Source organism: Gobius niger (assembly GCF_951799975.1).
Source record: "Gobius niger genome assembly, chromosome: 13".
NCBI lineage: Eukaryota > Metazoa > Chordata > Actinopteri > Gobiiformes > Gobiidae > Gobius > Gobius niger.
This window is the reverse complement of record NC_136864.1, coordinates 22,647,139-22,674,572: the sequence shown is the minus strand read 5'-3', so window position 1 is coordinate 22,674,572 and position 27,434 is coordinate 22,647,139. Positions and strand designations below refer to the sequence as shown.

Here is a 27,434-nt window from a genome sequence, read left to right as displayed (position 1 = left end):
GCAGCAAGATACAGTGGGAGGAAAAAGTGTGTACACCGTTTGGAATTTCTTACATTTCTGCCCAAATGCTTCTCAACAAGAGACAATTCTTAACTGGTGTGTGTTTTTCAGTGGCAAGGGCAGCTTTAAGCCACACCTGAGTGATTTGACTTCAGGTTGGCTCACACCTGCCTCTAACTGTCTGCATAAACTTGTTTAATTAGCTTTTGTAGTCAGGGGGTGTACTCACTTATTCCACACTGTCCTGTGAATGTTTACATGTTATGGCCAATAAAAAATATGTAAATATTCGGGTGATTTTAGTTTAAGCAGACACCGTTTACTCATTGTTATGATTTTAATGAAGATAAGATCACATTTTAGGAGCAATTTAGGCAGAAATGGAAGAAATTCAAAACGGTGTACTCACTTTTTCCTCCCACTGTATGTTTCTAGAGTCTATAGTTAGAAATATGCATAACAATGCGTCGTACACAAAAGGATGAATGTCATTCCATATAATAAACATTCAACAATTAAAAGTCTCTCAATCTTCCTCCCTGAGTCCAGTTCTCCAGGTCTTACTTACTCTTGTGCGACCCGATCATCACCCTGGAAACAAAGTTAACAATAGCGCTGGCAGGCTGCTCGGGGTCATGCTCGGCAAACAGATGACAGATATTGTCTGTAGAAGTGCCTGTTTTCCTGGCCACAAAGCCGAAAATCCTGCAAAGTAAAGCAGTGTGGTTGACAACAGCACTGTCATCTGGGTCAAATTGGCTATGTCCTGTTAAAAATAGCTGTTAAATGTTAAATTACAGCCGGACAACACGGGGCACACAAAAATAGTAATTTCACTCACTTTGCCGTGGGGTAGCCGTCTACTTTCCACCTGGAGAGAGTCGAAAATAGGGCGATGATGTAACTTGACTGTACAAACATTTTGATGTCGAGAAGTTAAAATAACGATACTCACTTCCTGTCCTGGGAATCCAGCGCGCAGAATATGACTGTGTTTACGTTGTAGTGTCTCCGGAAGAAAAGTCTACAGGGAAAAAAATAAACAAGAAAGAGGTCATTACATTTCAAATACAGCGTTGTAAATCTCGCTGTATTTACCAAGCAAAATAGCGGCAAAAATGCAACAATACAGGCAACAAAATAAAAACTGATGATGACTGTTGAAACGTCTTCATTGGTACAACGTCGAATTAAAACTAAAAGTTCATTTGAAATAGTTCATTTTTCTAAAGCAGGCAACATAAAAGTAACACACAAAAAAATCACAAAAAATCTGATGCATAAGCGATCGACAAAAACGTAACAAAACAGGTGGCAAAGAAATGATGAAAAAATAACAAAAATGTGAGCACCAAAAAATAAGACAAAAAAGTGACAACAGAAAGAAGAAGACAAATCTTAGATCAGTTTTGCAGGTCTTAGCTTTCAAATGAGGCGTTACACTGGCTGTGAGCTCCAGTCGATAAGCTTTTAGATTTGGTTTAAGTCGATGTTGACGTCTTACTTCCTCTGGTTGTCGGTGAGAGTGATGCCCTGGGAGGACACTTTGAAATGCACCACGGTGGAGGTGACCGGGGGGTTGGCGTGGAGCGTCATGGTGGTCGCCTTCTGCACGGCCTGCGCGCCGGTCAGCGACTCCATCTCCGTCGAGCCCAGGTACCACACGTTACATGCTGTTAAGACGAAAGCAGTTGTTTATTGCTTTATCCGTCATTACTGAAACATTATTGTAGATGTGGAAGTGTTCGTTACCTGCCCCTTGTTTTAACAGTTCAGCCGCAGAATTGGAGACCGATTGAGAGGTGTTCTCTATCACATCTTCTAACGGATCTGAGCAAAGAAAAAGTGAATACGAGTGGATGTCAGGCCACATAAAGGCACATGATGATGGATATATCTGAACAGTTACCGCTGTCTGGTATGATGAGTTTGCAGGGCAGGGCCAGAGGCGTGATGGAATGCTGGCACACCAATGCAGTCAAGCTTCCTATAAACCCAAAAATCATACATTGTAAACCTCTGAACCCCCCACCTGATCCGAGCACATTTTCTTCAGTTTGCCTTTACCCAAATGTAAAAGCTTCTTGATAAAAAAAAGTGCTAAAATAGCAACAAAAACGAGGATGAAAATGTAACAAAAGAGCGGCATAAGTTGGACGAAAAAAGCGTGACAAAATAACGCAACAAAAAAAGCGATGAAAAAGTGACAAAAATATGTGACGAGGACGCAACAAAAAGAGCGATAAAAAGTGATGAAAAAGCCACAAAGGAGCAACAAAAAATAACAAATATCGATGAAAATGTGGCAAAAATGTGACGAAAATCCATCAACAAAAAAAAAGATTTAAAAAAAAGTCTACAAAGTAGCAACAACGCGAGGAAAAAGATCCATTTAGATGAGTTTTGTAGGTCTTCGCTTTCTAATGAGGCTACTCTGGCCTATTAGGCTGTAGCCTTTTAGATTTGGGTAAAACTGTACTGGAGAAAATACACTCGGTTAAGGCGGGAATTAAGAGGTTAACCATAGTCTCGACTCAAACCATTTGGCATGCTTTTTATTCATTAGAAAGTATATAAACACATCTCGTGATGTTGACGCAGGTAGTACACAATTGCCACTAGAGGGCACTGCTGTGAGCCAACTGAGATCAGACCAGGAGCGTGGGCACTCACCAAAGTAGGGCTCGTTGGGACAACCCTTTAATCGGACTCCTTTCTGTGTGCACTCAATCAGGAAGTGGCGCACCAGCTCATTTGAGAGATCTCCTCCTGAAGGAAAACAAAAAAACAAAAAGTGAACTATTTATACCAACTACCAAAAGCAGCATAAATAAAAAAAAAAGAAAAACAGCAATATATTCCAATGGTTTCATCCTAAAAGGGGTTAATGGGATTAGGATTGCACAGAAGCTGCAGTGGGGGGTCTGCGCAAGGAATGTCCCCCGACACAAAGGCCCCTCTTCCTTAAGGTAGGTTTGGGTTTCACAAGCACAAGCATCTGCACCAGCCCCGGGCTTCAAAGTGTGTGAAGGAGCGTGTCATGATGTCACTACAGGTGCCAAAGTGTGGGCCAAAATACAAGGACAGGTGGCGGGACGCAAGGAAAGGGGTTGAACTCCGGGGCGGGCTTGCCTTGGACACAGAAGGGCTGTGTTTGTTTGGCCACAAAAAGAAAAGAAAAAAAAGGGATGAGAGAATGTTTCACTGCTTTTATGTGTTTGCCACAAGGCAGCTCTGCTTTGATGTAAACAGCAGAAGTCTTTCAAACAACATCTACTGGGAGATCCTGTGTCTGGTTTACTATTATGAAGTATGACCATTTTCCTCATTGCAGGGCTTCTTATGAAAATAGCTTGCAGAATTCAACATGCCCTTAAGCAAAGATGGTTAGTAACAAAGTACATTTAGTGAATACTGTACAATACATTTTGTGAATACTGTACAATAAATACATCCTTCTTCTCTACCTTTATAAAAAGGCTCCAAAGTAAAAACTTAATTGGGCCATGTGTTTAAAAAGCCTAATAATTGCACACTTTATGAACAGTAGGTGGCGCTGTGACGATATACAACAAGAACAAGAAATAAGTTTTGTCCCTGTTGTGTTGCCGTAGAGAGAGTGAATTAAGGCACAACTTTCACATATTAGAATCCTTACAAGCATTTATTTGGATACGGATTTGTACTCAACCTCTTAAGTTGAACCGAGCACATTTCCTCCAGTTCAACTTTAATCCAATCTAAAAGCTTCTTGAAAAAAGTGTAAATATAGTAACAAAAACGAGACGAACACGAGAATGAAAAAGGAAAAAAAAAAAAAATCCAAAAATGGAACAAAAAAGCAACATAAAAGCGATGAAAAAGTGACAAATATGTGATGAAAAAGTGTCCAAAATGCAACAAGAAGCAATGAAACTAAATGTCAAAAAACAACGCAGTGACAACGCTGCAACAATGCGAGGAAAAAGATCCTTCTCGATCAGTTTTGTAGGTCTATAGGCTCTGACCTTTTAGACTTGGGTAAAGCTGAACTTTTCAAAGAATTATTTCAAGATTCTTTTAGTTAAGAGGTTAAGTATTTTCTACAGTACTTTCACTTCAGTAAAATAACAAACAATTCCTAAAACTGCAGAAAATACCAAAAAGCCTATTCTGACATGAGTCCCTTGATACCACATGGTCGAGTTGACGTATGTGGGGCAAACGCCTCCCGAGAGAGAGTCCTGGATCAGAGCCGGTACATCTTTTGTTATGGGCTGAAACATTAGCTGCACATCTAAAGACTATCAGGCAATAGGGGTCTGTTCAGGCTCTGAGGCGGCGATGCCCAGGAGAGATGCTCCCACACAAACACAGCCGCAGACTCTCCGGTTCCACTGTGTCTAAGGACCGCGCGCTGAAACTGTAGATGGTTCACTGTGTCATTTGATTTTCACTACGTTACAGCTGCTGGGTTATTGCCAGTTTACTGTGGGTTCAGGAAGCATTCAAGAATCAATTCCTATGTTATTGAGTCTATTGAAAAGTGATATATACACATTGTTTCTCCATTTTGGTTTCACTTTCAAACTTCCCTTTTTATAATATATTACTGAAGCACAGTCATGTAGAATTTAAACAACTTTAGTATTAGACTGCTGCATGATAAAAGTCTGAAAGGTTCACTTATCACCAGATTTCAAGGGGCCTCCCTGTTAGGTTTTTCAAAGCTGTTTAATGGGTCGTACCTTTTTTGGTCTGTTGGAGAACGGAGGGTGGGGGTGTCGCCACTTTCATCGCCAGTCCATAAGCTCCTTTGAATGAGTGACTGTCCCGCACAATAAAGGAACCGGGCTCCTTGTCCTTCAGGACCGAAATGGCTGGAGAGAAAAAAAGGGTTATTAGTAGCTCACCACCACCAAGTATGGAGCGAATGAATACTGCAATGTAAAGCGTCTTTGAGTGTCCAGAAAAGGTCTGTATAAAACCAATGCACTAATGTCAAATTCAATAAACTGTATTAATCCTGGTGAGGGTCGTTTTTACTCTGACAGGATTAACTGAATATAATTTTTCCCTGATTTCAAGATCTTTGGACCTGTTCTGACCAATTCTGTGCCATAGATTTGCTTGTATGCCACCGGCTAAATATGACTGCTTGTATAATCTTTTAAATATCAATAATTCCCACTAGTCCCTGCAGATAAACACTGTCTTTGCTGATAAAATATATTTTCCATATACTTAACATTAGATTCAACTGAAAAATGTAAAAGAAAAAAAAATCAATGTGGGCGTGCTCAAAAAGCAGATGGCAACAATGATCAATTATATATATAAAAATAAAAATGAATACATAAGTAAATAGGCCTCAGCTACTCAAAAATGTCTCACCTCAAGATGAAGACATTGAATTGGGGTAATTTAAGTCCATTCCATTTTATATACAGTATATATATTACCTTGATCTCTTGAGATATCCGGCTTGTACCAAAATTTGGATGTGTCTTGGACAAACTTGACAGTAACCTGCTTGCTGGCCAGTACATCTGGAAAACATCATAGTCTCGTTAGCCATCAGCGTGTTTGTGCATAAACTAAACTAAATACGAGCTGCACCCTCATTCACCTGGCAGGGGTGACGGCGTTCCCGACATTTGCGTGGACAGATCGGGCAGGACGTTTGGGAAGGGGATACTGAGGGAACTCCCGCTGTGTGGGCTGGAGAAGCCGCTCAAGGCTGGAGAGGCCGTGCCCAGTGAATGCTCCCCGTCGGACGCCCTCTTCTTTTCGGGCAGGAGCGGAGGAAGGTGATGCCCCTCCATCACCACCTGAAGGTTCCTGTCCCTGACCGCGTTCACGAGCAGCGGGGAGTCCGTACCGTAGCCGAGACCCGAATCGTCCTGCTCGTCGAAACTTTGAGCGGGGCATCGGCCGAGGGCGAAGTGGGCCATGCGACTGCGCTGGCTGCTCCGCGGCGAGCTGTGGCCGTTGGGAGCCGGGTGGATGTGTGGGTGGTGGAGGGGGGGTGAGTGGTGGGTGTAGTCCAGAGGTACGGTGTGCTTTGCGGGGTCTCTCGTTGGGGGGTAGCTGCTCAGAGAGGCGTGTCTGGTCAGGGCGGGGTGCTCGGGCCATGAAGGGCTTATGGAGCTGACAAGGAAAGAAATGAAGCATAAAGTTACTATTTATTTAAAGGGGCTAGATGCAAGTTAGCCATTTTATATTCACTACTGCCACCTCAGGTCATATGTGTAACTGCAGCTTCTATATTAAACTCGTGCATGACGGCACTTAGGGCCCGAATTAACACCTTTTTGAGTGACAGTGCAGGATTTTAGAGGCAGTTGTGGTGAACGGGTCTGGCCTCATTCTACATATTAGGACATTGTTGGAACATGTAGGGGGAGGAAAATACTTTTTTTTCTACTACATTTTTAAACTCTGTATAGTCTCTTTAATATTAAGTTAATTAAGTTAAGATAAAATTAGCCGTGGGTGATATATCGACTACATGGTAACATTGAAATGATTATTTATAACTTATACCCAGTTAAAATATCAGTCAAGCTGCGTCGCCTTGAGTTTAATCTTCAGACAGGTCCAAACTTAAGTCGGCAAAGATAGCATTTGTCATAGATAAAGGTGGTGCCAGTCCATTAAGACATTTAAAAACAGATAGCCAATGAAGTGTTAGTAATACAGGTAAAAAAAAAATACTTAAAAAAAGGGTGGGGATGCCTAAATTCACTCTCTTTTTAAGCAACACATTGATCTGTGGGCTACTACACATTGTTCCAGATTTCTGATGGTTTACAAAAAAAGAAGTCTCAAAGATACTGAGCGATTCCTTTTTGTCAACATCGCCCATTGTTAAATGAAATAAAACTATGCATTGAGGTGTAAGAAGGAGGCATCTTCGTACCTGTCTGTTCGCTGAAGTGTGCCGACGACAGATGCTGAATGCGTGAGCGTCCTGTGACAGCTGACGGCGGACTCTGCCAAAGCATCAATATCAGAGTATCCTCGGGGCTCTGAAAACAGAGGAGCATTCATAAAATCAAGGCATCAAACTAGTCTTAATATTAATGATCATTTTATTCAGAAAAACATATAGTTATAGGGGTGCAGGCAATAATTTGAAGAAACTACTCAATAAACATACACGTCAAAGTAAAAGTATATCTAAGTGGTCCCACACCAACCAACATTTGGCAATCATAAGTTTAAAACAATTAAATCAAGACAATTACTGTATATCTGCAAAACTATTAGCAGTCTGTCCTTAAAACCAGGTCAACGCTGACAAACTGTTGGGAACAAAGTCATAGCACGAATGTCCATCCTGTCTCTGTTTTGTTGAGGCACCGAATCCGCAGTCACTATGGCGATACCACAGGACTGGAGGTAGTAAGAGGCACAGCGGGGGACAGTCAAGTTCCCAGGCTCCTCAAACTTTACATGTACCACCCGTCCCTATGGCAACTTTAGAGTCAAGTTTGGAAGCAAAATAAAACTCGACGCAATGTTTTACGGTGGGAACGGGGCATCTCATGTGGGCAGCTCCGAGGACTTTGGGATGAGCACAAAACAAATGCAATAATTACTACTGTATACGACGCACGCAACAGTTGGATAAACAGGGAAACCATGAAAGCATTTTGAAAATACATCAAAGTTGACAATAGGGTTAACCAACAATGCAGTGCCCTCAGGGCGTGTGCCACCTTAAACAACCACAAAAATGTTTAAATGTGTGTATATGGTGGGAATGTGAGCGCTAAAATGGCATCTTCAGACCAGACTTGGTGGTATGGGACTGTTCAGGAATCTCCCTGCCTGAGAATTTATGAGATTTCTCTTCTTTTGTATTCTCCCAATTGCCCAAAACCATTGAAAGTCCCTGTACAACTGCAACAATGCCACCATTATTAAAGTCGGGCCAAGAAACCTTATTTAGTCTGAGGTAGTTAGTAACAGGGTTCCCACTATGCACTTATTTTCCAGTCCATTTCCAGGTCTTTAGTCTGGCTTGATTTGGCACATTTATCACAGTTTTATCTTTTGCAGAACAGACAGCACTTTTACCCCACATAAAGCTATCTCTTTGGTGCAAAACATTTAAAATCTGGTTCAATAATGTTTTGTTTGGGCACTATATTTTGATACGTATTTGACTAAAATATCAGCATTGCCGACAGATAACAGCAAAGCAAAGTTGCTGGACATTTTATCTGGCATTTTCTAGGTTTTCCAGGTAGTGTGGGAACCCGGAGTAGGATAATTCATAATTTTCCTTGCAATCTCATGAGACTGAATGATTGTACCGCATACCACATATCAAACACAATTTTGCTCGAGCTCTTTAATAAGTTGGCTTAAGAATATAATTAGATGAGAGGGGTGTGAGGTTAATCAAATTTTAATAAAACAGTGATTAAAGCCATGGTCATTTTTATTCACAGCATGGCTATTTTAAATTGACAGGTCTACAGCCTCCTGCGACACCAACAGCACATTGCTTGGGTAGAGTTTGGCCTGCAGAAGAATAAACGGGAAGCCTTTTTGTTAAATGGTGCTGAAGTGGAAAGCATTCATTAGTTGTAAAAGCTGAAATTTAACCTCTAGTTTAGGAAGCTCAGTAAAAGGCATGTGTGTTTTACTCGTAATGATTCAAATACAAAATAACATTGACTTTGATTTATAAAAAATATGTATATACTATATAATCTAAAAAATAATATGCCTTTCCCCCCTTGCTGCTGTATAATCCAGCCTTCTTCACCTCTCAAACACATAGCCGAGGTGTATAACATGTCTTTTCCAAGAACACCATTACAACATGAGGTTTGAACAGCCAAACATCTGCACAACTGCTCTACTCCCTACACCAAAATCACCGCAGTATTCATGAAATGTCACCTTACCGTGTTCACTCTTGAAGCCGAAGGAACGCATGTTGAAAGACGGAGTTTGTCTCAGACTCAATTCTGACATGTTTTTCACTGCAAACGAGACAAAGCCTTAGATAACTGTACAAACAGGCATCTAAATAGAAGGAGCTGGCGACTTACCGTAGGGTGTGGGTGGGGAAATGGGAAAAACGGGTGTGGGCGGAGTCATGTCACTTCCAGCTTCGACCCCACTGTCTACGTCTAGGCCCTGTGATATGTAGTCTGTGCCGTCACTCCTGTACAGCAAAGCCTGCATAGAGACACAATGTACAACAACAATGTATCCAGTAAGTACAGAATGAAGTGCTGACACCGTAGAAGAAGAAACAGCTCAATTTAAACAGCTTTGCCTGAGGATTACTCAAAACAGCGTGAATGTAGTGATATATTACTCCAGGTGTGCTTTTGACGAGGGAACGACGTGCATAGCAGTTAGTTACTCCACTTTCTGACCCCAAGTCTCAAAATGAAGGCTAGACCATCTCATTATATAAGCATAGAGTTCCCAAACTTTTTATGGTACAAACCCCAAAATAACTAGACCAACCACTCGTGCCCCTCCTACTGTAAAATGTAATTAGCCTTTAGAAAGGTTTCAGGAACAAAACTGTTAGAATATGGTTTAGTTTGTTTGGAAACTATATCTTGATATTTTGCTTAATATTTGGCTTGAAGTCATCCTCCTCTGTGACCTCCCAGGAAGTCCCGCCCCCTCTTGATTAAACCACTGCTCGAAGCTGGCCTCATTTTTGGGTGCACCTCCATCCCTTGTATCGTCTGCCATGTTGAACCAACTTGAAGACAGGACATACCTGAGAGTGTGGTACAGAAGACGAGTAGGTCCTCTGTCCCCGGTAGTCCTCTGTCCCGGCCCAAACTGAGCTGCAGAAGCTTGGATGATCTGGGACGTCCTTCTCCTGCCGACTCAAGCTCCGCGTCACCCCCAAAAGGACCTCACTGGACTGGACAGCTGGAGACACACAAGTAAACAACGCACTTATGCACATTGCTCTCTGGACGCAGAGCAAGTGATCATTTCAGTCGATGAGCTTTGACGTCTTTTGCCCATGCAAGGTTCATTTCTACCTTTAGCAGCTTCTTGAGTTTGTGATAAATAAATAATCTCTTTGTTATAGCTGGCGTTCATGGGAAAAATCATGCTCAAACAGCATTTAGCTCAAACAGCAGTCGCAGAACTAGAGCAGTGATCATAACATTTTATTTTCTGTGAAGACAATGATCATGACAGATGCACAAAATAGATGTAATCTCATTTCATTTATCCAGTGGCCTCTCAAATGCAGCAAATCCTTTTCTTCAGCTAAAGGCACACTTCATACAAGCTCTCGTTCTTTCGGCTCATGCGCTTATCACACTGTAGCCACCTTTGACACCATTTTAAAGCCAGGCCAATGATTGTTTTTGACACTTTAAGACGGGCTTTTATCGGGTCCTCCGCACAGATGCAGCCTGGGGCGATGTTTTGAGAGCACAGCTGAGGAATGCTGGGAGGGAGGTCTTGCCTGATGGTGGGCTGAAGGGAGCGGAGAGGGGGGAAGGAGGGGGTAAGGTGAGAGAGGGTGAGAGGGGGAGTCAATGTTGTGACTGCAGTGAAGAGTATGGCCACTCAGCACCAGGGTGTCACTCAGCCCTGAAGAATGCTAATGGTGCAAAAGTGCTAATGCCCCGGGATCATTACGCACAATGTCGGCGGCCAGTTCAGATGACACACACACACACACACACAGGCCGGGTTATACTGGATTCAACGGGCAATATGGTCGTCTTTAAAAGGTGCATTATGCAACTTTTTATGCAAAAAGTTGATATTTGTGTGTATTTGACCTTGCAGTGACCCAGCGGCTGTATGAGTGGTCAGCATGGCACCTTTACTTTCCATCACAGTGGCATCTAGGATGCTCCTGGATCAATTGTTTGGAAGGTTTTCCCTGATGACGGACCCTCTCACCAGAAAACCTACAAAACAATTGATCCTGGAGCGTTGTCGAGATCACTGTGATGGAAAGTAAAGATGCCATGCTGACCACTCATACAGCCACAGGGTCACTACAAGGCAAATATAAAGAAAAAATCCAGCATAAAAAGCTGCATAATGCGCCTTTAAGGTTTGGCTTCAAAGGTACTTTTGTAATCAATGTGCCCTATTCACTTTTATTAATAATGTGTAAAGTAGAACTAAGTAACTCATGCCCCTAGAGGCCATAAGCGCCACATGTTGCGTTTTTTTAAAACTTTTATTATTTGTCCGTGAGAGTAAATACTACGCTGACAGAAAAGACAAAGGCAGAGAGGGATATTGTACATCCAACTACACAATGGAGATAATTTTTCTCACTCAAACTTGGCTGAAAATACTGTTTAAGTGGTGCTAGCCTGCAGTTAGCTTCGCCCGTTAGCCTGTTAGCTTCTTCTTCGTGATTCTATTAGTGTGTATTGGGTATTGGTGGCGCCGACCCGTAGGTGGCGCAGTTGCAATAGCGGTTTTCTGGCCACAGACACTGGGGGGAGATGAAAGACCCCTCAATCATCCCATTAACACTTGTATTACCCCCAGAGGGACTACGGAAAGGATTTATTAAGGTAAACAAGTTACTTAGTGCAGCTTTAATAGATTCCTAATCTCAGGTACTGTAGCTCTCTCAACAGTAAACGTTATCCTTGCCTGTGGGTTAGTGTTTTTGGCTGGTCATAAAATTGCAGGTCTAACTGAAAGAAATTTAGGCCTCAATATTTAAAAAAAAACAACAGGCCAGAGTCAAGAGTGTCTGAAATTCTGAGAAAACTAACAAGTAATACATACCCAAAAAGTACACAGGCACTTATAAATACACAGCACGTTAAAAAAAAGTACTTAAATAGCAATAATGTTGTATCATAATGAAGGACATCATCAGAGCTTTCTGCACCTTTAACAGAACTAGAACAGTCCTACAGACGTCATACTGTACATTCACGCATTGAATCCTTTCTTTATGAGTTTGTATACTTTTTAATCAGCCAGTGCCTGTTATTTTTTCTTCTTCTTTTTAAATCCGTTTTCAAGCAAAAGAGCTTCTGTTAACCATCACTGCTTAAATATCTGACAACTGCAGATCATTGCCCCCCGCAAACTCTTTGATATGAAAAGAACACCACATTTCCCAGTGCGAACAGTGAAAAGGGTTATCTTGGCCTCAGCCTTGTGTCGTATCACGTAATGACACCGAGCTATCATCTTCACCATACTACAAACTTTACTGTCTCCACTTTGAAAAGCCAACGATTGTCCTACTTTAGTGTCCTCCCCACCTCTCCGCTAATGAGTGGAGCCGTAGCCCCTCGGCGTTTGTTTCTTGGAATGACTCGGAGCGGCTGATTTGCACAGACAGGCGTGCCTTCGGAATCAAAAGGAAAAATCTTCCCCTCTGGGTTCACATGTACCTCGGTTGGAAATTCCTCAAGGCCTCCCCTGTATCGCGGCCTCCGCAAACACACGCACTACTGTAATTTGTGAGGGACTGATATGAAGCGACGTTAAAGTGCTTTGCTTTTATTACACAACAGAATAAGCTTTTTTTCCCCTCCTCTCTTTCACTGTGCACATGTAAAGAGAAGACTCAAATGTGGACTGCATTACAAATGAGATTGTAAAGGGTAAGCAAGAGGGTTAGCAAGTTTGCAAAAAAATTCACATTGCAATTCAATTTGATTGTGGTTAATTCTGCAGCCGTAGTAATCGGCTTTGCAACTTATACCACAACTATTACTAGGATTCTCAAACTTTTACCCCTTGTGAGCTTTTTTCAAAGTAAAGAGCTGCTTTTTGAGGCTACTTGAGTAACAAAACCATTTAGATGAGGTAAATCTAGGACAGTTAGTAGCCAAGATGATATTTCACAAGAATATTAATTTAGTTCCCTCCTAAGACTAAACTATATTACTCAAACGTTTGCAGATTATGTCCATAACTCAATCATTTGGTGCACAAAGCAAACATGGATCATGAAGGTGACTCCACTAATGTTGTTTTGCCAGGACAGTAACCAAATATGACTCATTGTAGCTACTAGATAGAGACCCCTGGATGGAGACTCCATTCTCAATTCAAAGGCTACAATCTAGGCAAAAAAAAAAAGTGCTGATGACAACTGCTTTCAGACTGTTGTGTTTCTCCTCGGCCACATAGCTACACTGACAAGTCTGGACGGCCCCATCTCGCTACGAAACGCACAGCAAACATCTAAAAACCTGGCAGCAACCCTGCTATTTCTGCCACGAAAAAAAAAAAAAAAAAAACACTCTTGGGTCTGAGGGAGAAAGAGAGCGCTTGGTTAAGAGACAAAAGAAAAAGTGTTCCTCCTGGCAACGGAACTACTCTATTGAGAAAGTATGCTCGCCTGTTGTTTAATTACATGTATTACGCAGTCCTAATAGACATTGTTAGGGGGAATTGTGAGTAATAGATTCCAGATCATCCCCTTCAGACACTGGGCTAGCTTACCTGTCTGCTGCGTGCTTTTTAACGTAGCCTCGTCTTTGCTATCGCCAAACCGGATGCCGTTGCTGTACTTGCCGGATCCATTCACATGCGGGCTCTCGCTCCTCTTGAGCGTGCTGTTCTGGCTCTTCACGGGCACAAACGTCGGGTCCAAGTCCATAATCAGCTGGTTCAGCTGATCGATGGAGTTGTCGATGTCCATGGTTAGCGTTTTGAACTCCTCATCCCGCTTGTTGTTGTTGTTATTGTTGACTGTAGCTTGCTCTTTTGGGGTAATCCTAATGGGATCAACCGTTATGTCTCTGGTAGGGGGTTCGCTTGCGGACACTTGCTGCTTGTTGCTTGAAAATCTCTCGTTGGCGTCTTCTGGCATGTAAGCCATTTTCTGTGCGGCCACCATCTGTTGCTGCCGCACCCAGGATTGCGTGGAGTAGCTTCCCTGCCTGTACACATGCTGTTTGGGTATGGCATTGCTGGGGTTAGAAGAGGCTACGGAGTTGCTTCTTGAGGCTAAGCAACCCCTTCGACTGTCACTGTACCCCTTGTCATACTCCTCAATGGTCAGGTTATGGATGTGATTCTGAACTGGAATCACATGCTCTTCCCCACCAGGACTCCCAAAGCCATCTGATAATAAGGAATTCTGGCTGCTTTTGTGACAAGAAGATGATAATGTCCCCAAACTGTCTACGCTATGGAAGTCGTGGCCCGTAATGACCTCATCGTCCAAAATGTCCGTCTCCCTCTCTCGGGGTCGGGGGTCCCCGTTGATGTGCACCTGCGCCGGGACAATCTGCTGCACGACAGCAGCCCGATCGTCCATCTCCTCCGCGGCGGGGTCTTCCAGTCCGAAGCCGCTGAGAAGACGCTTCAGCTGGACTTTCTCGAGCTGACTGGGCCCCTGGTTCGGTCGGATCGTCCCGGATGCGACGGTGGCGGGTTTATCTGCCCACAGGGACGTACTGGACAGGCCGGAGTCGCTGCTGACCGAGAGGGCGTGGTCGCTGTGGTCCGGGCTGGAGGTGGCAGAGGTTGTGCGCGCCCCGCGGCCCAGAGCTGGCTCTGCCCCGCTGGGATCTCTCCTCTTGTAAGTGGCCTTGTCCTGGTTTAGAGCCGGAGTGCGAGGAGGGAGGGCTGGAAAGAGAGAGAGATGTGGGGCTTCATACATGCGTGAACTTGGCCCGAGATGGGAACATATACTGTACATAAAAAGGCGACAGACACAACACGAAACCCGAGACAACAACCCAACACCATACACAAACGTTAACGGACAAAACGAAAAGGCCATGCTTTCAAACACAAATGACAAAGACAAACACTGAGCAGTTCACGATAATCATTTGTTGGAAGTGCTTAAATGTGGAAAAGTGCAATTTAGTTTTGATTCGTACTCCAACTCAGTGTTCTCTCACTTGAATGATGTACTTGGATTAATTTGAACAAAACATTTCCCTGTAAATTCCTAACATAATAGCACTGTCATTACTGCAATATATCTTAGTTTTTGTTATACTGTTGTTGCAATGATCATATTTTGTCATACACAGACACACACGTTTCAAGCACCTATTCATCTTGACAGAAAGTTAGCAGCCTCCCTCGCCCTTTCACAACTTATCACGACACCGAATCACCTGCCTCTGTGTGCACGCACTCCTCTCGACAGTCCCATATCGGATTACAAAAATAAAGATGCTGAGATTTCCGTACGTGGCTACTACTCCTCTTCACAGGCCGACCCTCGCATTCCTCACCCTGCCGCGATTGAGCCTCCCCTACTCCATCTCGCCTGCCCCTTGACCCCCGGCATATGTCCAAACAATCTCCTTAATCCTCAGAGGTAAAAGGGAGAGCTGAGCCGCGGAGGAGGTTTGTCATTCTGAACGTCCATCATGACAATGGCAACCACAATAATAGACTATTCAAAACAGCCAAGATGGACAACTGCTTTTCGTTTGAACCCAAATTTACGGCACAGATTATAAACGCTTTCATTTTGCTAATGTCCTCCAAACAAGTCAGATACAAGTATCCCAATAAGTCCTAGTATTCCTTCTGATAAGCAAGTTGTAAGGCAGATGTTTCACTTCTGAAGTAGAGTGGCTATTCCTTCTGTCAACCTGTGTCACTGGCTGTCCCTCCTGTCCATCAGTCCTCCCCCAAACAACCATCCATTGAAAATAAATGAACTCATTGATCCTACCTTCATCAAAATCAGCATGTAAGAATGCAAGCCCAACTCCATCTTAGTGGTTAAAGCAAAGACAGAGACACAGAAAAGCATGGCTGGGAGCGCGCAGACAGTGGTCGGGGTCAACTGTTCCAAAGAAGTTGGCCCCTGCTCTCTTGCCTTCTTTCTCTGCGCAGAAGGTGAGAGTGTTTGCGCAAAAAAAAAGAGGGGAGGGGGCCTTCATACTTCCAAATAAGGACAGAGGAATGTAAACAAGTGGGGCGGGGCTTCAGCTCGGGGGCGGGACACGGGGAAGCAAGTAACCCGACCTCTTGCCCCGATTCAAGGGACTACCCCACTTCAGAGAGAGAAAGAAAGAAGTAGAAGAGAAAGAAACGGGGCGGCACACTGAATGAAAACAAAATTCCTGCCGCTTTGAGCTCTTTTTAAGTTTGTAAAAAAAAAGAAAAAAAAAGGCAGGTTTTAATTAGACCAATCTTTGCCTAGTATTTGAAGGTCTTGGCAAGAGGCAGCAAAGGTGTGTTTTTGCCCAAACTTGTGTGTCATGAAATGACATGCTTCTCTCTCTTGGAACATGCAATATCAGCAACAAAACAGATGTGCTCCCTCAACAGCTCTGTTGTTCAATTGTTCTTTTGGGGGGAAATACACTAACATTAACAAAACCATGAATGGTTAACCAGGAATGTTCCTAGCGAGTGAACTTGGGGGAATGAGTCAATGCTTTTATATCGCAATGGGGGAGCTGCAGTCCCTGAATAATCTGCCAATTACAGTGCAGAAAGCAGTGAAACGGGAGAACCTGCAAGCTGCTCTTGTATCCCTCAAGGAGGTCATAATGAGGACTGCTATTACGACCAATAATTACTATATTAGCTTTTTCTTTAGTATATAAAATATCTACCTTTTTCAAGTATTTTTGGTGTAGTTTGTAAAAGCATGACTCGTTGAAATGCTATTTAAATGGTGTTTTCTTTCAATGTAAATTTCATCATTAAAAGGTGCATTATGGAACTTTTATTGAAAAAAAAAAAAAAGTTATAAAAGTTAGTTGTGCGTAATTGACCTTTCAGTGACCAAACAGCTTTGTGAGTGGCATAGCTCTATGTAGCTCTATGTAGTTCCAGGACTGTTGAAAACTGACAAAACAATTGATCCTGGCGCTGTAGAGGCCACCGTGATCAAAAGTAAAGGTGCAATGCTAACCTCTCATGCAGCCACCGGGTCACTGAAAGGTCATTAATGCACAAATAACTTTTTTTCTGTTGCATAAAAAGTTCCATAATGCACATTTAAGCTTATTGTATCTATGACACTTAATGCTATAAAATGTATTAACCTTCAAGACTTTATATCATAGCATATCATTATTTTCATTTCAAGTACAGCCCTATATGAAAACAAAAAGCAAGGTTTAGAGTAAGCGAAAGTGAGTTGTTGCCCAAACATTTCACTGTTAAAAGTATTTGTAAAAAGAGGTTGTTGCAACCTACTAATAAAAAAAAGCAAAACTTGAAAAAAATAATAATAATAATAATCTTATATAACTCTAGAATTGCACAAAAATCTGTGGTATTCTGTTTATTCTCGATCGCATGTTTGAGAAAAACTTTTTTTTTTTTTTTTTTTTTAAGCAGCCATTCCCAAAACATGTAAGTGTTTGGATCTTGTTGCTATGAACATGACGATAATAATGTGTTTTTGAATATGAAAGATCAACATCCATTTCCCAGGTTTGCCTTCAGTCACAGTTATGGGGTGTGCTCTCATCCATTTGAGGTTTCCAAACTATGAATTATGTGTTTCCTCCAGAAGAGCATTGCACCAGCAGTGGCAGATTCTATCCCAGCATTACAACGATTTCCCATAGTTCCACATTAACCATCACAGGGTTTTGGAGAGGAATTCAAGTACTGCCCTGCTGAAATGATGTGCCAAGACCAAAATATGTTCAAGGCTGTTTTGTAAATATTAAAGTCCATTCAAAAACAAGGATACTATAATGATACTATCATGAAAACTTAACTCATGCCCCTAGAGGCCATAAGCGCCACTGCAGGTGTCATAGCATGTTGCAGTTTTTTACTCATTAATTGTCCGTGAGAGCTGATAGAAAAAACAAAGGGAGAGAGGGATATTGTACATCCAATTACACAATGGAGATAATCTTTTTCACTCAAACTTGGCTGCAAATACTGTTTAAGTGGAGCTAGCCCGCAGTTAGCTTTGCCCGTTAGCCTGTTAGCTTCTTCTTTGTAATTCCATTAGTGTGTATTGGTGGCTCATACCCAGTGCAGGCAAAGTTGTAATTGTAGTTTTATGGCCAGAGACACCGGGGGGAGATGAAAGACCCCCCAATCAGCCCATCAACACCTACCCCCAAAGGGACTACGGAAAGGATTTATTAAGGTACTTAGCACTGCTTTAAGAAATTGAAAGATAAGGTTTATCATTCTTTTTACTTTATACAATGTCAAAGTGCCATAATTGTAAATAATCTTGCAGTCCTATAAAGATTTACTAGGTTTTATTTTCACTCTAACTCAGAAATAAAACAACCACCAAGATCTGGTTTGACAATAAAACAAAGAACACCCTGTCTGGGAGAAGAAAAAAACAGAAAAAACAATCTCAAAAAACATCTCTCTCTTCACACTTCAGGCTGCGCACACAGAGTTAGCAAAAGCCATTGAAGTTAAATGAAGTTTTCTTTTCACAATCTTAGCACTACGGTGGTAAAGACTCTCCTCTCGATGACTGACAGCCTTTCCGAAGGATACTCGGACCTGGCAAGTACATGCAGAATTTGAACTAAGCTCCCCAGACTCTTGCCTCTCAGACGTAATGTTTACATGAGAACACCATCTTGTAAATATCCCACATGAATGTTTCCCGAGATCAAGTCTGAAGAAAAGAAATGTTTTTTTTTATCTTCTTGGTGCTTGAAGGTTCAACTTGTTAGGAGGGCAATTAGACATAAAAACTGCTGCTCATCAAAACGGATTGTAAAAGGTCCTGAATGGATGTTGGGAAAGGGTGGATCTGGCTCTATTCTGGGAGGCTGTTGTGAATTGTGTGGTTGAGTGGAGAGGGGAGACCACAGCTGGGACGCAATGGCCCGCCATGGTGGCTCGCAGGCAGTGAGAGTAGCTCCCTGTGTGTGTGGGACTGTGTGGGACTATGTGGGCTGGTTTAAACTCTGCCTTTTCATTTTAAGAAACAACAAAATAGACATCTCCTGAGAACCGACTGCTCAGATTCTGAGGGCAGCATTCCTCACATACAACTGCTAGACTTGGCAGAAAACTTCCCACTCTTCAAGCTCAGTTTTCCTAAAAGTAGTGGAGATTTCGGTCAGCACTGTTTACAAGACACAGGTCCTGCAATTAGTTCCCTACAAGAACATTAACTACACTTTCTTTATCATTGAAAACTGCATTTATTTAGCTGACTTCTCCTCTGCCTCTGAAACGGGCAAAATGAGAAGCCACAGAGGGATAGACAGATATTTTCTACTACTAACTTCCATAAACAGTGTGAGTCAGCCGGGTGGATTTATTATGTGTGTTGTGACTCGTGCAGCGTGGCAACAGTACCTTCACCATCACAGATGTTTTGGTAGGAGTCCCAGCGGGTCAGAGGATCTGCCGTGTTGTAGTCCACAATAACATCGGCCCCGTTTTGCCACCTGTCGGCACCTAGACCCAAAAGCAACATTATTGTAGCTACTGTATCCGGACACACAGGAAGGAGCAACTGCGCTGTCCGCCAGCACTGTTGCGAAAGTCACCAGAGAACTTCAGTGGAATTCCACTCATCTAAAGTATGTTACATTTGGGATTTATACTGCTTTTGTTGGCTCAATTTAAATCCCATTTCCAAGCATTTGCATAGCAGCGGTGGAAGTGGCTTGAGTGGGGGGTTTAAAACACTGCGCTTCTGCCTAGATTGGAATTCGGGGATCGTATAATTCAGTCACCTCGAAATAAGATATTTGCCCCCCATGTACCACCAGGCCGAGATGATGATCAAATCAGGTAAAAAACATAAATACATAAAATAGGGTTAAATTGGATAAAATTAACGTTAAACCTGATGTGCACCAGAAAAACACAGAATGGGATTAATGTGAATAAACTCTAAAGCTGCAGATGACAATGTGTGTCACCCAAAGAAGCCCAAGTAGCACAGTTCGAAAACCCACTGTCTTTAACTTTTCATTTATAAAGGGTGTCAATGGCTCACAATAACTGCTGCGTCTGGTGGTAAGACAGTATTACAGAATAAGTAACAAATCAATTATTTGATCAAATCAATCCAAGGGAAATTTCTATGTGACGGCTCTGTGCCTAGAATATTCTGTAGCAACGTGATGCCTACCTGTCTCTGTTTTATTCCTATGGAGAGTTAAATATTTATCTAAACAATACGTGACAGAAAACAAGCAGCTGTTGGATATATTCAGAAGTTTACAAGGGACGTAAATACTTCCCTGGAGGAGACTTCTGTGTTTCTAATTGTAGATGTCCTAGCCTTGACGCTAATTTGACGCCAACAAATGATAAAAACAGCGCCACAATCTGACATATTTTTTTATGAAACACACTTGGCTTGATTGACTGTAGATTTGTACAGTTTTTGTTTTCATTATTATCTTATTTTATTTTCAACGTACATTCAAATGTTGACAGGAAGTAATCTTTACCCTACGCTGGCCCACAGGAAGTTAGCCAAAAACATTCCAGGCACAGTCTATTAACTGTAGTCTGAATCTGCTACCAACATTGTGCACGGTCGTTGTGGTGTTGAGCAGTAAACTTTTCCAACCTGAACCACACATTCAGAGTGCCACGCAAATGCCTTCCCTCCTGTTGGGCGCAGAGGCGGGTCATGCTGTGCTCCTTTGCCCATTCTGTCAGCACACACTTCACACTACATTTCCCCTCCGCTGCATTCCACATCCCCTCTCACCGGGGAGCGCGGGGGTTGGGAAGAGTTGAGGGTGGGCAGTACGTATGGTCCAAGGCCAAACTCATTGCCCCCCCCCCCCCCTTTCCATCACGTCAAAAGGGAACCTACCTGGGATTCTCTCAGGTCCCTCCGAGAAGACCAGCTCCACTTTGCCGTAGTCTGGAAATCTGCGATCTGGAAGACAGCAACTTCCGTTCAACATTTTTGAAAATCACTCACAAACTTTAATATACTTTCAACACGGGCATAATGAGTTGAATTAGCTGGCAAATGAGTCCTGTTGTGATCGCCCGACTATAAAACCCTTATTTACTGTTTCATTACCTTTGTTAGCCGTCTCCATGTCCTCTTTTTCAAACATCAGGTTGTAGCCCTGCACTGCTCCCGTGTGGAACTGCAGCCGGAATATGTCCTCACGGCCAGTGGGAAGTTCGCTTTTGTGATAGCACTTGATCTGAAAAAGTAAACGTTTTCAGTTTTTAAGCGTAACGAAAAGCTGTAAAACTTTAAGCGTGTGTCGATCTTTACCATAATGTCGCCTTTCAGGAGCTGAGCTGGTTCGAGGGCGATGCAAACTCGGCCTCTGTGGCTCGGTCCGATGTGACTGGGGGACAGATTTGAGACACAGAAACATGGTCAACGTTACGCACTTAAAGCACATGTGTTTAAGGAAGTAAAAGGTGCATTATGCAACTTTTTTTGCAAAAAATAAGTGATATTTGTGCGTATTTTGACCTTGTAGTGACCAAGTGGCATGACGCGTTTACTTTCGATCACGGTGGTCTCGAAAATGCTCCAAGACCAGTGTGTTCTGTGAGAGGGTCCGACAGCAGTGAAAACCTACCAAACTGTTGATCCTGGAGTGTCCTAGAGGCCACTGTGATAGAAAGTACAGGTGCCATACTGACCACACATACAGCAGCTAGGTCACTACAAGGTCAAATACGCACAAGTATCAACTTTTTTTTCCATATTAAAAGTTGCATAATGCGCCTTTAAGTTATTGTTGGTCCGGCTGTTGCCATTTTAAAGAAGGGGTGTTATGCAAAATCTACAATTTAGAGCTTTTTACTGGGTTATAATGCTATTCTCATCAAAACATACCTGGAGCTGTTTTTCAACCCACTTGCGCTTCTTTGAGTAATCTTTAAATCTCCTCCTTATCTTACATCTCAATCCCTTGATCCTTTCGATGTGGAGTAAAAACACTCGCCATAGTTTCACAACAGCCACACGAGCAGCGCGGACTATTTTGTTCTCAGGTTTTTCTTTTTCTATTGAAACAGCTGCACTGCGAGGGGGAGCAAGAGTGAGGGGGTGGGAGAGAATTCAAGACTCATAAAGGAAAACTACAGGATATTCAGTTTTAGCTGTCAATATTGCATTCTCTGACCAACACAGTAAGTAAGATAGTGATAAAGATGTGTTTGAGATTATTGTGAAACATGACCTGTAAAAAGCATAACACCCCCTCTTTAAAAGGAAATTTATGAAATAAGCCAAGGAGAAAATTGCTCTTTTGATTGTTGCAAATTAATGATTGCAGACGATTTTCAGAACATGTTCACAAAAGGCTTCAAAGAGCGAGCTAAATAATAATTATTTGTCTTATGGGCACTTAACACACCCATTATGTTGCCTTAATGGAGTTCTGCACTTCTCCTTGTTTTGATTACAATGAAAGGTTACATTGCCATAATAACTGTTAACCATTATTTACTTACTAGACTGCGGATGAATACACGGCCTGCATTCCCTGGTACACCTTGAGGTATGGTCGACACACTGGAAAAACACACATTGTCGCTAAGCCTTTATGTTGGATATTTGCCCATGCTGTCCTATTTTGTACACAGCCAACGCTACGATCTCTTGTTTTGAGAACGCACTTGAGAAAATAATCATTTACTCGATAACACGGGTGGGAGTTTCCATAGGTTTTAATGGAAAGCCACAGCAAGAGGCTTCGGTTGTGTTTATGTAATCTGCCTGAGCGCATGTGCATGTGTGTGTATGTGTGTGTGTGTTGGGAGCCTCAGTGTGAGAGATACAGCACTTATACGTCCCCATCTTGTTTACTGCTCTGATGTGGTCACGTCTGGCTTCTCGAACTGCGCCAGTGCCGGTATTTTGGCTGCGAGCTGTTAGCTGTGTAGACAACAGTGGCGGGTAGCTACGAGTTTCACCTCCGGCAGCGTCGAAGTTCGGGATCCCATGAAGGATGACACAGTGCAGGAACAAAGGAGAGGCGTTGATCTTCATGGAACCGCTGAGGAGGCTGTTGAGTATCCAAACGTACCTGGCGTGGGGACACAGAGGAGGAATACAGATAAAACGGAGAAAATTGTCTTTGGCCCATAAAAACACAGAGAGGTTGTCATTGGTCATCTTGAAACGCTTTCACTGAGACTGAGAAATCAAGTTAGAAATCTCGGAGTAATCATGGACTCAGACCTGAATTTTAACAGTCATATTAAGTCCATTACATCAGCGGCCTATTGCCACCTAAAAAACATTGCTAAAATAAAAAACATAGTGTCTAAAGAAGACTTGGAGAAATTAATTCATGCATTTGTCTCCAGTCGGTTAGACTATTGTAACGGCCTCTTCACTGGCCTTTCTAAACGAGCTGTTAGATAACTGCAGTTTATCCAAAATGCTCGAATCCTGACCAAAACCAGGAAATACGACCATATTAGTCCAGTGCTCCGGTCTCTACACTGGCTTCCTGTCACTCAGAGAATAGAGTTTAAAACACCTCTGCTTGTGTATAAGTACATCTCGCACATGTTACAGGCGCATGAACCACCTCGGGCCCTGAGATCCTCAGGGAGGGGTCTTCTGGTGGTTCCCAGAGTCACCACCAAACACGGTGAGGCTGCGTTTCAGTTTCACGCAGCAAAAATCTGGAACAGCCTCAGAGAGGACGTGAGACAGGCCTCAACTCTGCCAATGTTTAAGTCCTTATTTTATACATGTTTTTAATGCAATTTTTTAATGTAATTTTATTGTGTTTTAATGCTTTTTATTGCATATTTTTATTGTGTTTGTCTGGTGTTGCTGTGAGGCACATTGAGTTGTACATGTACATGAAATGTGCCATACAAATAAACTTGCCTTGTCTTGCCTTCAAGAAAGTGGCATTTTATTTGTGAAAACTATAAAAAATCATTGCTCAGAAAATAAGGCAAGGTACTGCTAATCTAAAGTAAAAGCCCTATAAATCGACTAGGAATTAGACATTAAAAAATCCCTCTGAAATCCCTCCTGTATTTAGCTGCGGCTATGGCATTGGCTGTCTCCCAGAAGGGAAATGACCATATTTGGATTACAGCGTCATCTCGGTCACCTTTTGCGCTTCACATGGACACCAAACATGTCAATATTTGTGAATGAATACACGTGGCCAACCAGTCGGTGCACCGCAATGTTTTTGATATTTCCAGTACATCTCCAGCTTGCCGGCGGCCATAAAAATAAGCAATTATTTTACAAGTACAAGAACACGCAAAACTAGCCTTGAGGTTATGTTTGGAAATGGCTTGCTGCTACAAGCTAACCAATATCATTTTCAATATTTCAAAGAGGATTGGCCTGTGTTGCTTGGTGTAATCTAACCGTAGTTCCTGAATAGTAATAAACAAGTATGTGTGTAAGTGATCATGACTCAACATGGTTAGGATGTCACGTAACACCAAGGGACCTCTTAGCTGCTACAATTACCTCCAGAATGTCCGTTCAAAAGATGTAAACAACACAGAACCTTTTGTGCTGGATCAGGTGGGACCACACAGAAAAAAAGTTATGAATGGTGGCCAAACAACAACTTATCCGGATAAACAACCCGGGGCATGCATGTGTTTTGGGAGCTTACCGCTTTTGCGAGGGTGTCATCAGGGCAGAGACCTTATCATCGTAGTACTTCCTCATGGCAAAGCGGTCCAACGCCTGGTCAGCACTTTGGAGAGAGACACAGACGCTGTTAGGGAAATTACCGTAATGTACAGCGGGTTCAAGGAGCCTTCATACCATTTTCTTCTCTGCTATTATGTTGTTATCTTTGTGAACGCACTGAATGTTAACTCCATCTTGAATCGAGATGATGCCGACACAAACATATGCGCACGAGAGTGAAAGTGAGAGGAGAGACAAAGGTATCCAGCAGAGAGGAAGAGAATGGCAGCTTTAAGCAAACAGTCTGTGCTCCGCTATTCAGACGACCCTAAAACCAACATGCACCCAGGCCCTGCTTTACTACAGCTCTGTTGGGTCTCCCGTACCCAACTCCCTTCCTCCAGTGTAAGTTCATTGTTTTGCTTCATCTTCCTCATCCTCCTCCTTCACATTCACCTTACCGACCCTGTTGCTCTCAGCGGGAAACTAGCGACAAGGGAGGGCAGTTGTCCAGAGGCCACAATGACTTCTGCGATCTGCTGAAGGGAGCTACAACGTGGCGTTACACAACGATGTTTTTCTCCAGATGTTTGCTACATCTGGCAATGAAAGGGATACGTAAAGATGGAGAAGGCGCATAAAAATATTGCGTGAAAATATAATATTGAATGTGAAATGTGTTTTTTTCTTATGTTTGACTGAGCCTTAAAAAAAAAAAAAATCTGTAACATCAGCAGCATTATTCTACCTGACATGACTGCCACAATCACTTTTACTATATACTGTATTGCTACATAGTTATACAGTATATAGTAAAAGTGATTTTGCGGATAAGTATTGCAATTGTGATTAGATTTGCAATTTATGATTTAAAGCGGAACTAAATATTGGAGCGAGACACCAGGGGGAGATGAAAGACCGGCCCCAGTCGTCCCTTTAACACTTGTATTACCCCCAGAGGGACTGCGGAAAGGATTTATTAAGGTAAACAAGTAACTTAGTTCTTCTTTAAAGAGATAAGTTTAAATGTTTTACGAATGTTATGTCTTGCGTATAACAGACCACTTGGGCCTACAATATTTTTTTTAAAGTCCCTTCCTTTGGTGATCTCTGCAACCAATCAGAATCCCCAGTGCCATCACTTTGACCAATGAGACAAGCTTTACTGTGAACCGGGAGGGATTTTTTTTTTCTCTTGAAATCTCTTTCTCTCCTCATTTCGCAAACTAGGAATGGCTTTCAGTTCGATCGGATTTGATAATTGATTGAATCTTACAGACTATCACTTTAAAATCAAGATTTCGTTCATAATGCAGATTCTAAAAACATCCAGCAGCGTTGAGATTTGATCCGATTGTGATTCATCTCTGTAGGGCCCATTTGTGTTTTCAAAGAGAAAAGTTCAAAGGTTATTCATAAATAGAAAAATAGAAAAAAGCAGATTGTATGGTTTCGCTAAATAATACTGTATGGTTTGCGGCTTGATGTTGTGACCACAGGGCATTGAGAAGCTGCACAGCCGTATTAAATTAGCTTAAGCACAATAGTTGTAAAATCAGAATGGCTTTTCACTAAAGCTGAATAGATTTCATGACACCGACACTGTGGCCAGGAGCGGTTACAGTAAGTCGCATGTTTTCATGTTGATTCATGACATTCTATACGGGATGATTCATGGCCTACAGTCTGTGGCTTCTCTGGATTTCAAAGACTCACTCTGAATCACCTTGACCCAAAATTAAGAGAGGTAAATAAATCAGAAGTGGCTACACAGTGACTTTGCTTGTGGCCACCCGAATGAGTCTACAGAAATGTTGCGGGTTTGCCTTGAGTTTGTTCACTCACAACAACAACGCAGACTCATGTATAAAAATAAACTACTGCTTCAAAACCTCTGATCTCAATTGGCCAACAAAAACGTTGAAGTGGTTACCTGGCTGACACATCCGTGAAGTGGACGAACGATGATATGACTACACCGATGCGGCCCTTTCCACCCTGAAGACACAATACACCGACATGATTCATCTCATATAGAGTTACAGCATCCAAGCCGGGGGAAACTTTTGTTAGAGCGAAAACCTGAACTTGTGAGTGCTCACCCTGCAATGTATAACCACCACATGCAGAGGGTCAGCGTTGAGCCAGCTCTCCATGGCCTTGCAGATGGTGCAGATCTTATCGAGAGGCGGAGCATGTAGGTCCGGCCAACCTGTGTCCAGTGTCTAAAAGAAAACAATAAATAACATTGAATAATCTCCATATTAGCGACTCATTATAAAGAGACCACGCCCCAAGAGTATAAGAGTATAACTAATTAACTTAATCATTAAAACAAGTCTTAGACACAAACTAGGGACTTTAACAAATTAATATTAATGAATTAACTACAAAGATTTCAACGTGCTACAATCTTTGTATTTTTTAACGCCAGTAATCACATTATCAAAAACTCTTAAGTCGGAACCTTTCTATTCGCATGTTTCTGGTGAGCCTGTAGATCTGACGCACACGCTGCATCCGTCCCGCCCACTTTTGCCTCTATTTTCTTTGCCTTGGCACTTCCGGTAAAGCGCGAAGCCCGTTCATTTAAACGGACAACGGGGGAAAATGCTTGCCGCTAAAACCTGATGTCTAGCAGATTGATTTGTGTAAAAAAAAAAAAAAATATGTATATATATTTATTTATTTACTTTTTCTGGTTGAGTTTACTTTTATTGGCTTTCATTGTTTATTTGTTGTTGTGCTTTTTGTGTTGTCCTTATAAACATGTATCTTTTTGTGATTTAATCAAAATATACAGTTAAAAAAAAGTTTTTAAAAAAGTCTAACATTCATTTGCACCAACAAGTCAGCACTGCACCGTTTCTCTGTGTGACCGAAAATTGACTTTGCTTTCGTGTAGTAACTGATTTTATCTTGACTTCTCCAGTATTATGTTATCTGA

The 27,434-nt window shown here is 42.3% G+C and overlaps 1 protein-coding gene across 2 annotated transcripts in view; it reads right to left on the bottom strand.

The window, feature by feature from the left end:
- Window positions 1-410: 410 nt before the first annotated feature.
- Window positions 411-27,434, bottom strand: part of tns3 (tensin 3) — a 28,130-nt gene continuing 1,106 nt past the window's right edge. The window contains exons 3-26 of one of the 2 annotated variants that reach the window (XM_079569133.1): window positions 26,590-26,712; window positions 26,421-26,485; window positions 24,468-24,551; window positions 22,780-22,892; window positions 22,318-22,378; window positions 21,122-21,197; window positions 20,918-21,047; window positions 20,702-20,767; window positions 19,219-19,320; window positions 13,432-14,562; window positions 9,743-9,900; window positions 9,051-9,180; window positions 8,904-8,981; window positions 6,902-7,010; window positions 5,609-6,129; window positions 5,442-5,528; window positions 4,728-4,859; window positions 2,674-2,769; window positions 1,910-1,987; window positions 1,753-1,830; window positions 1,505-1,673; window positions 956-1,024; window positions 842-871; window positions 411-705 (exon numbers count right to left, since the gene is read on the bottom strand). In XM_079569133.1, the coding sequence (XP_079425259.1) occupies window positions 561-705; window positions 842-871; window positions 956-1,024; window positions 1,505-1,673; window positions 1,753-1,830; window positions 1,910-1,987; window positions 2,674-2,769; window positions 4,728-4,859; window positions 5,442-5,528; window positions 5,609-6,129; window positions 6,902-7,010; window positions 8,904-8,981; window positions 9,051-9,180; window positions 9,743-9,900; window positions 13,432-14,562; window positions 19,219-19,320; window positions 20,702-20,767; window positions 20,918-21,047; window positions 21,122-21,197; window positions 22,318-22,378; window positions 22,780-22,892; window positions 24,468-24,551; window positions 26,421-26,485; window positions 26,590-26,712 (3,831 nt within the window). In that variant the 3' untranslated portion in view covers window positions 411-560. The remainder of the gene's footprint in view (window positions 706-841; window positions 872-955; window positions 1,025-1,504; window positions 1,674-1,752; window positions 1,831-1,909; window positions 1,988-2,673; window positions 2,770-4,727; window positions 4,860-5,441; window positions 5,529-5,608; window positions 6,130-6,901; window positions 7,011-8,903; window positions 8,982-9,050; window positions 9,181-9,742; window positions 9,901-13,431; window positions 14,563-19,218; window positions 19,321-20,701; window positions 20,768-20,917; window positions 21,048-21,121; window positions 21,198-22,317; window positions 22,379-22,779; window positions 22,893-24,467; window positions 24,552-26,420; window positions 26,486-26,589; window positions 26,713-27,434) is intronic. The other variant, XM_079569134.1, reaches the window with a different exon arrangement.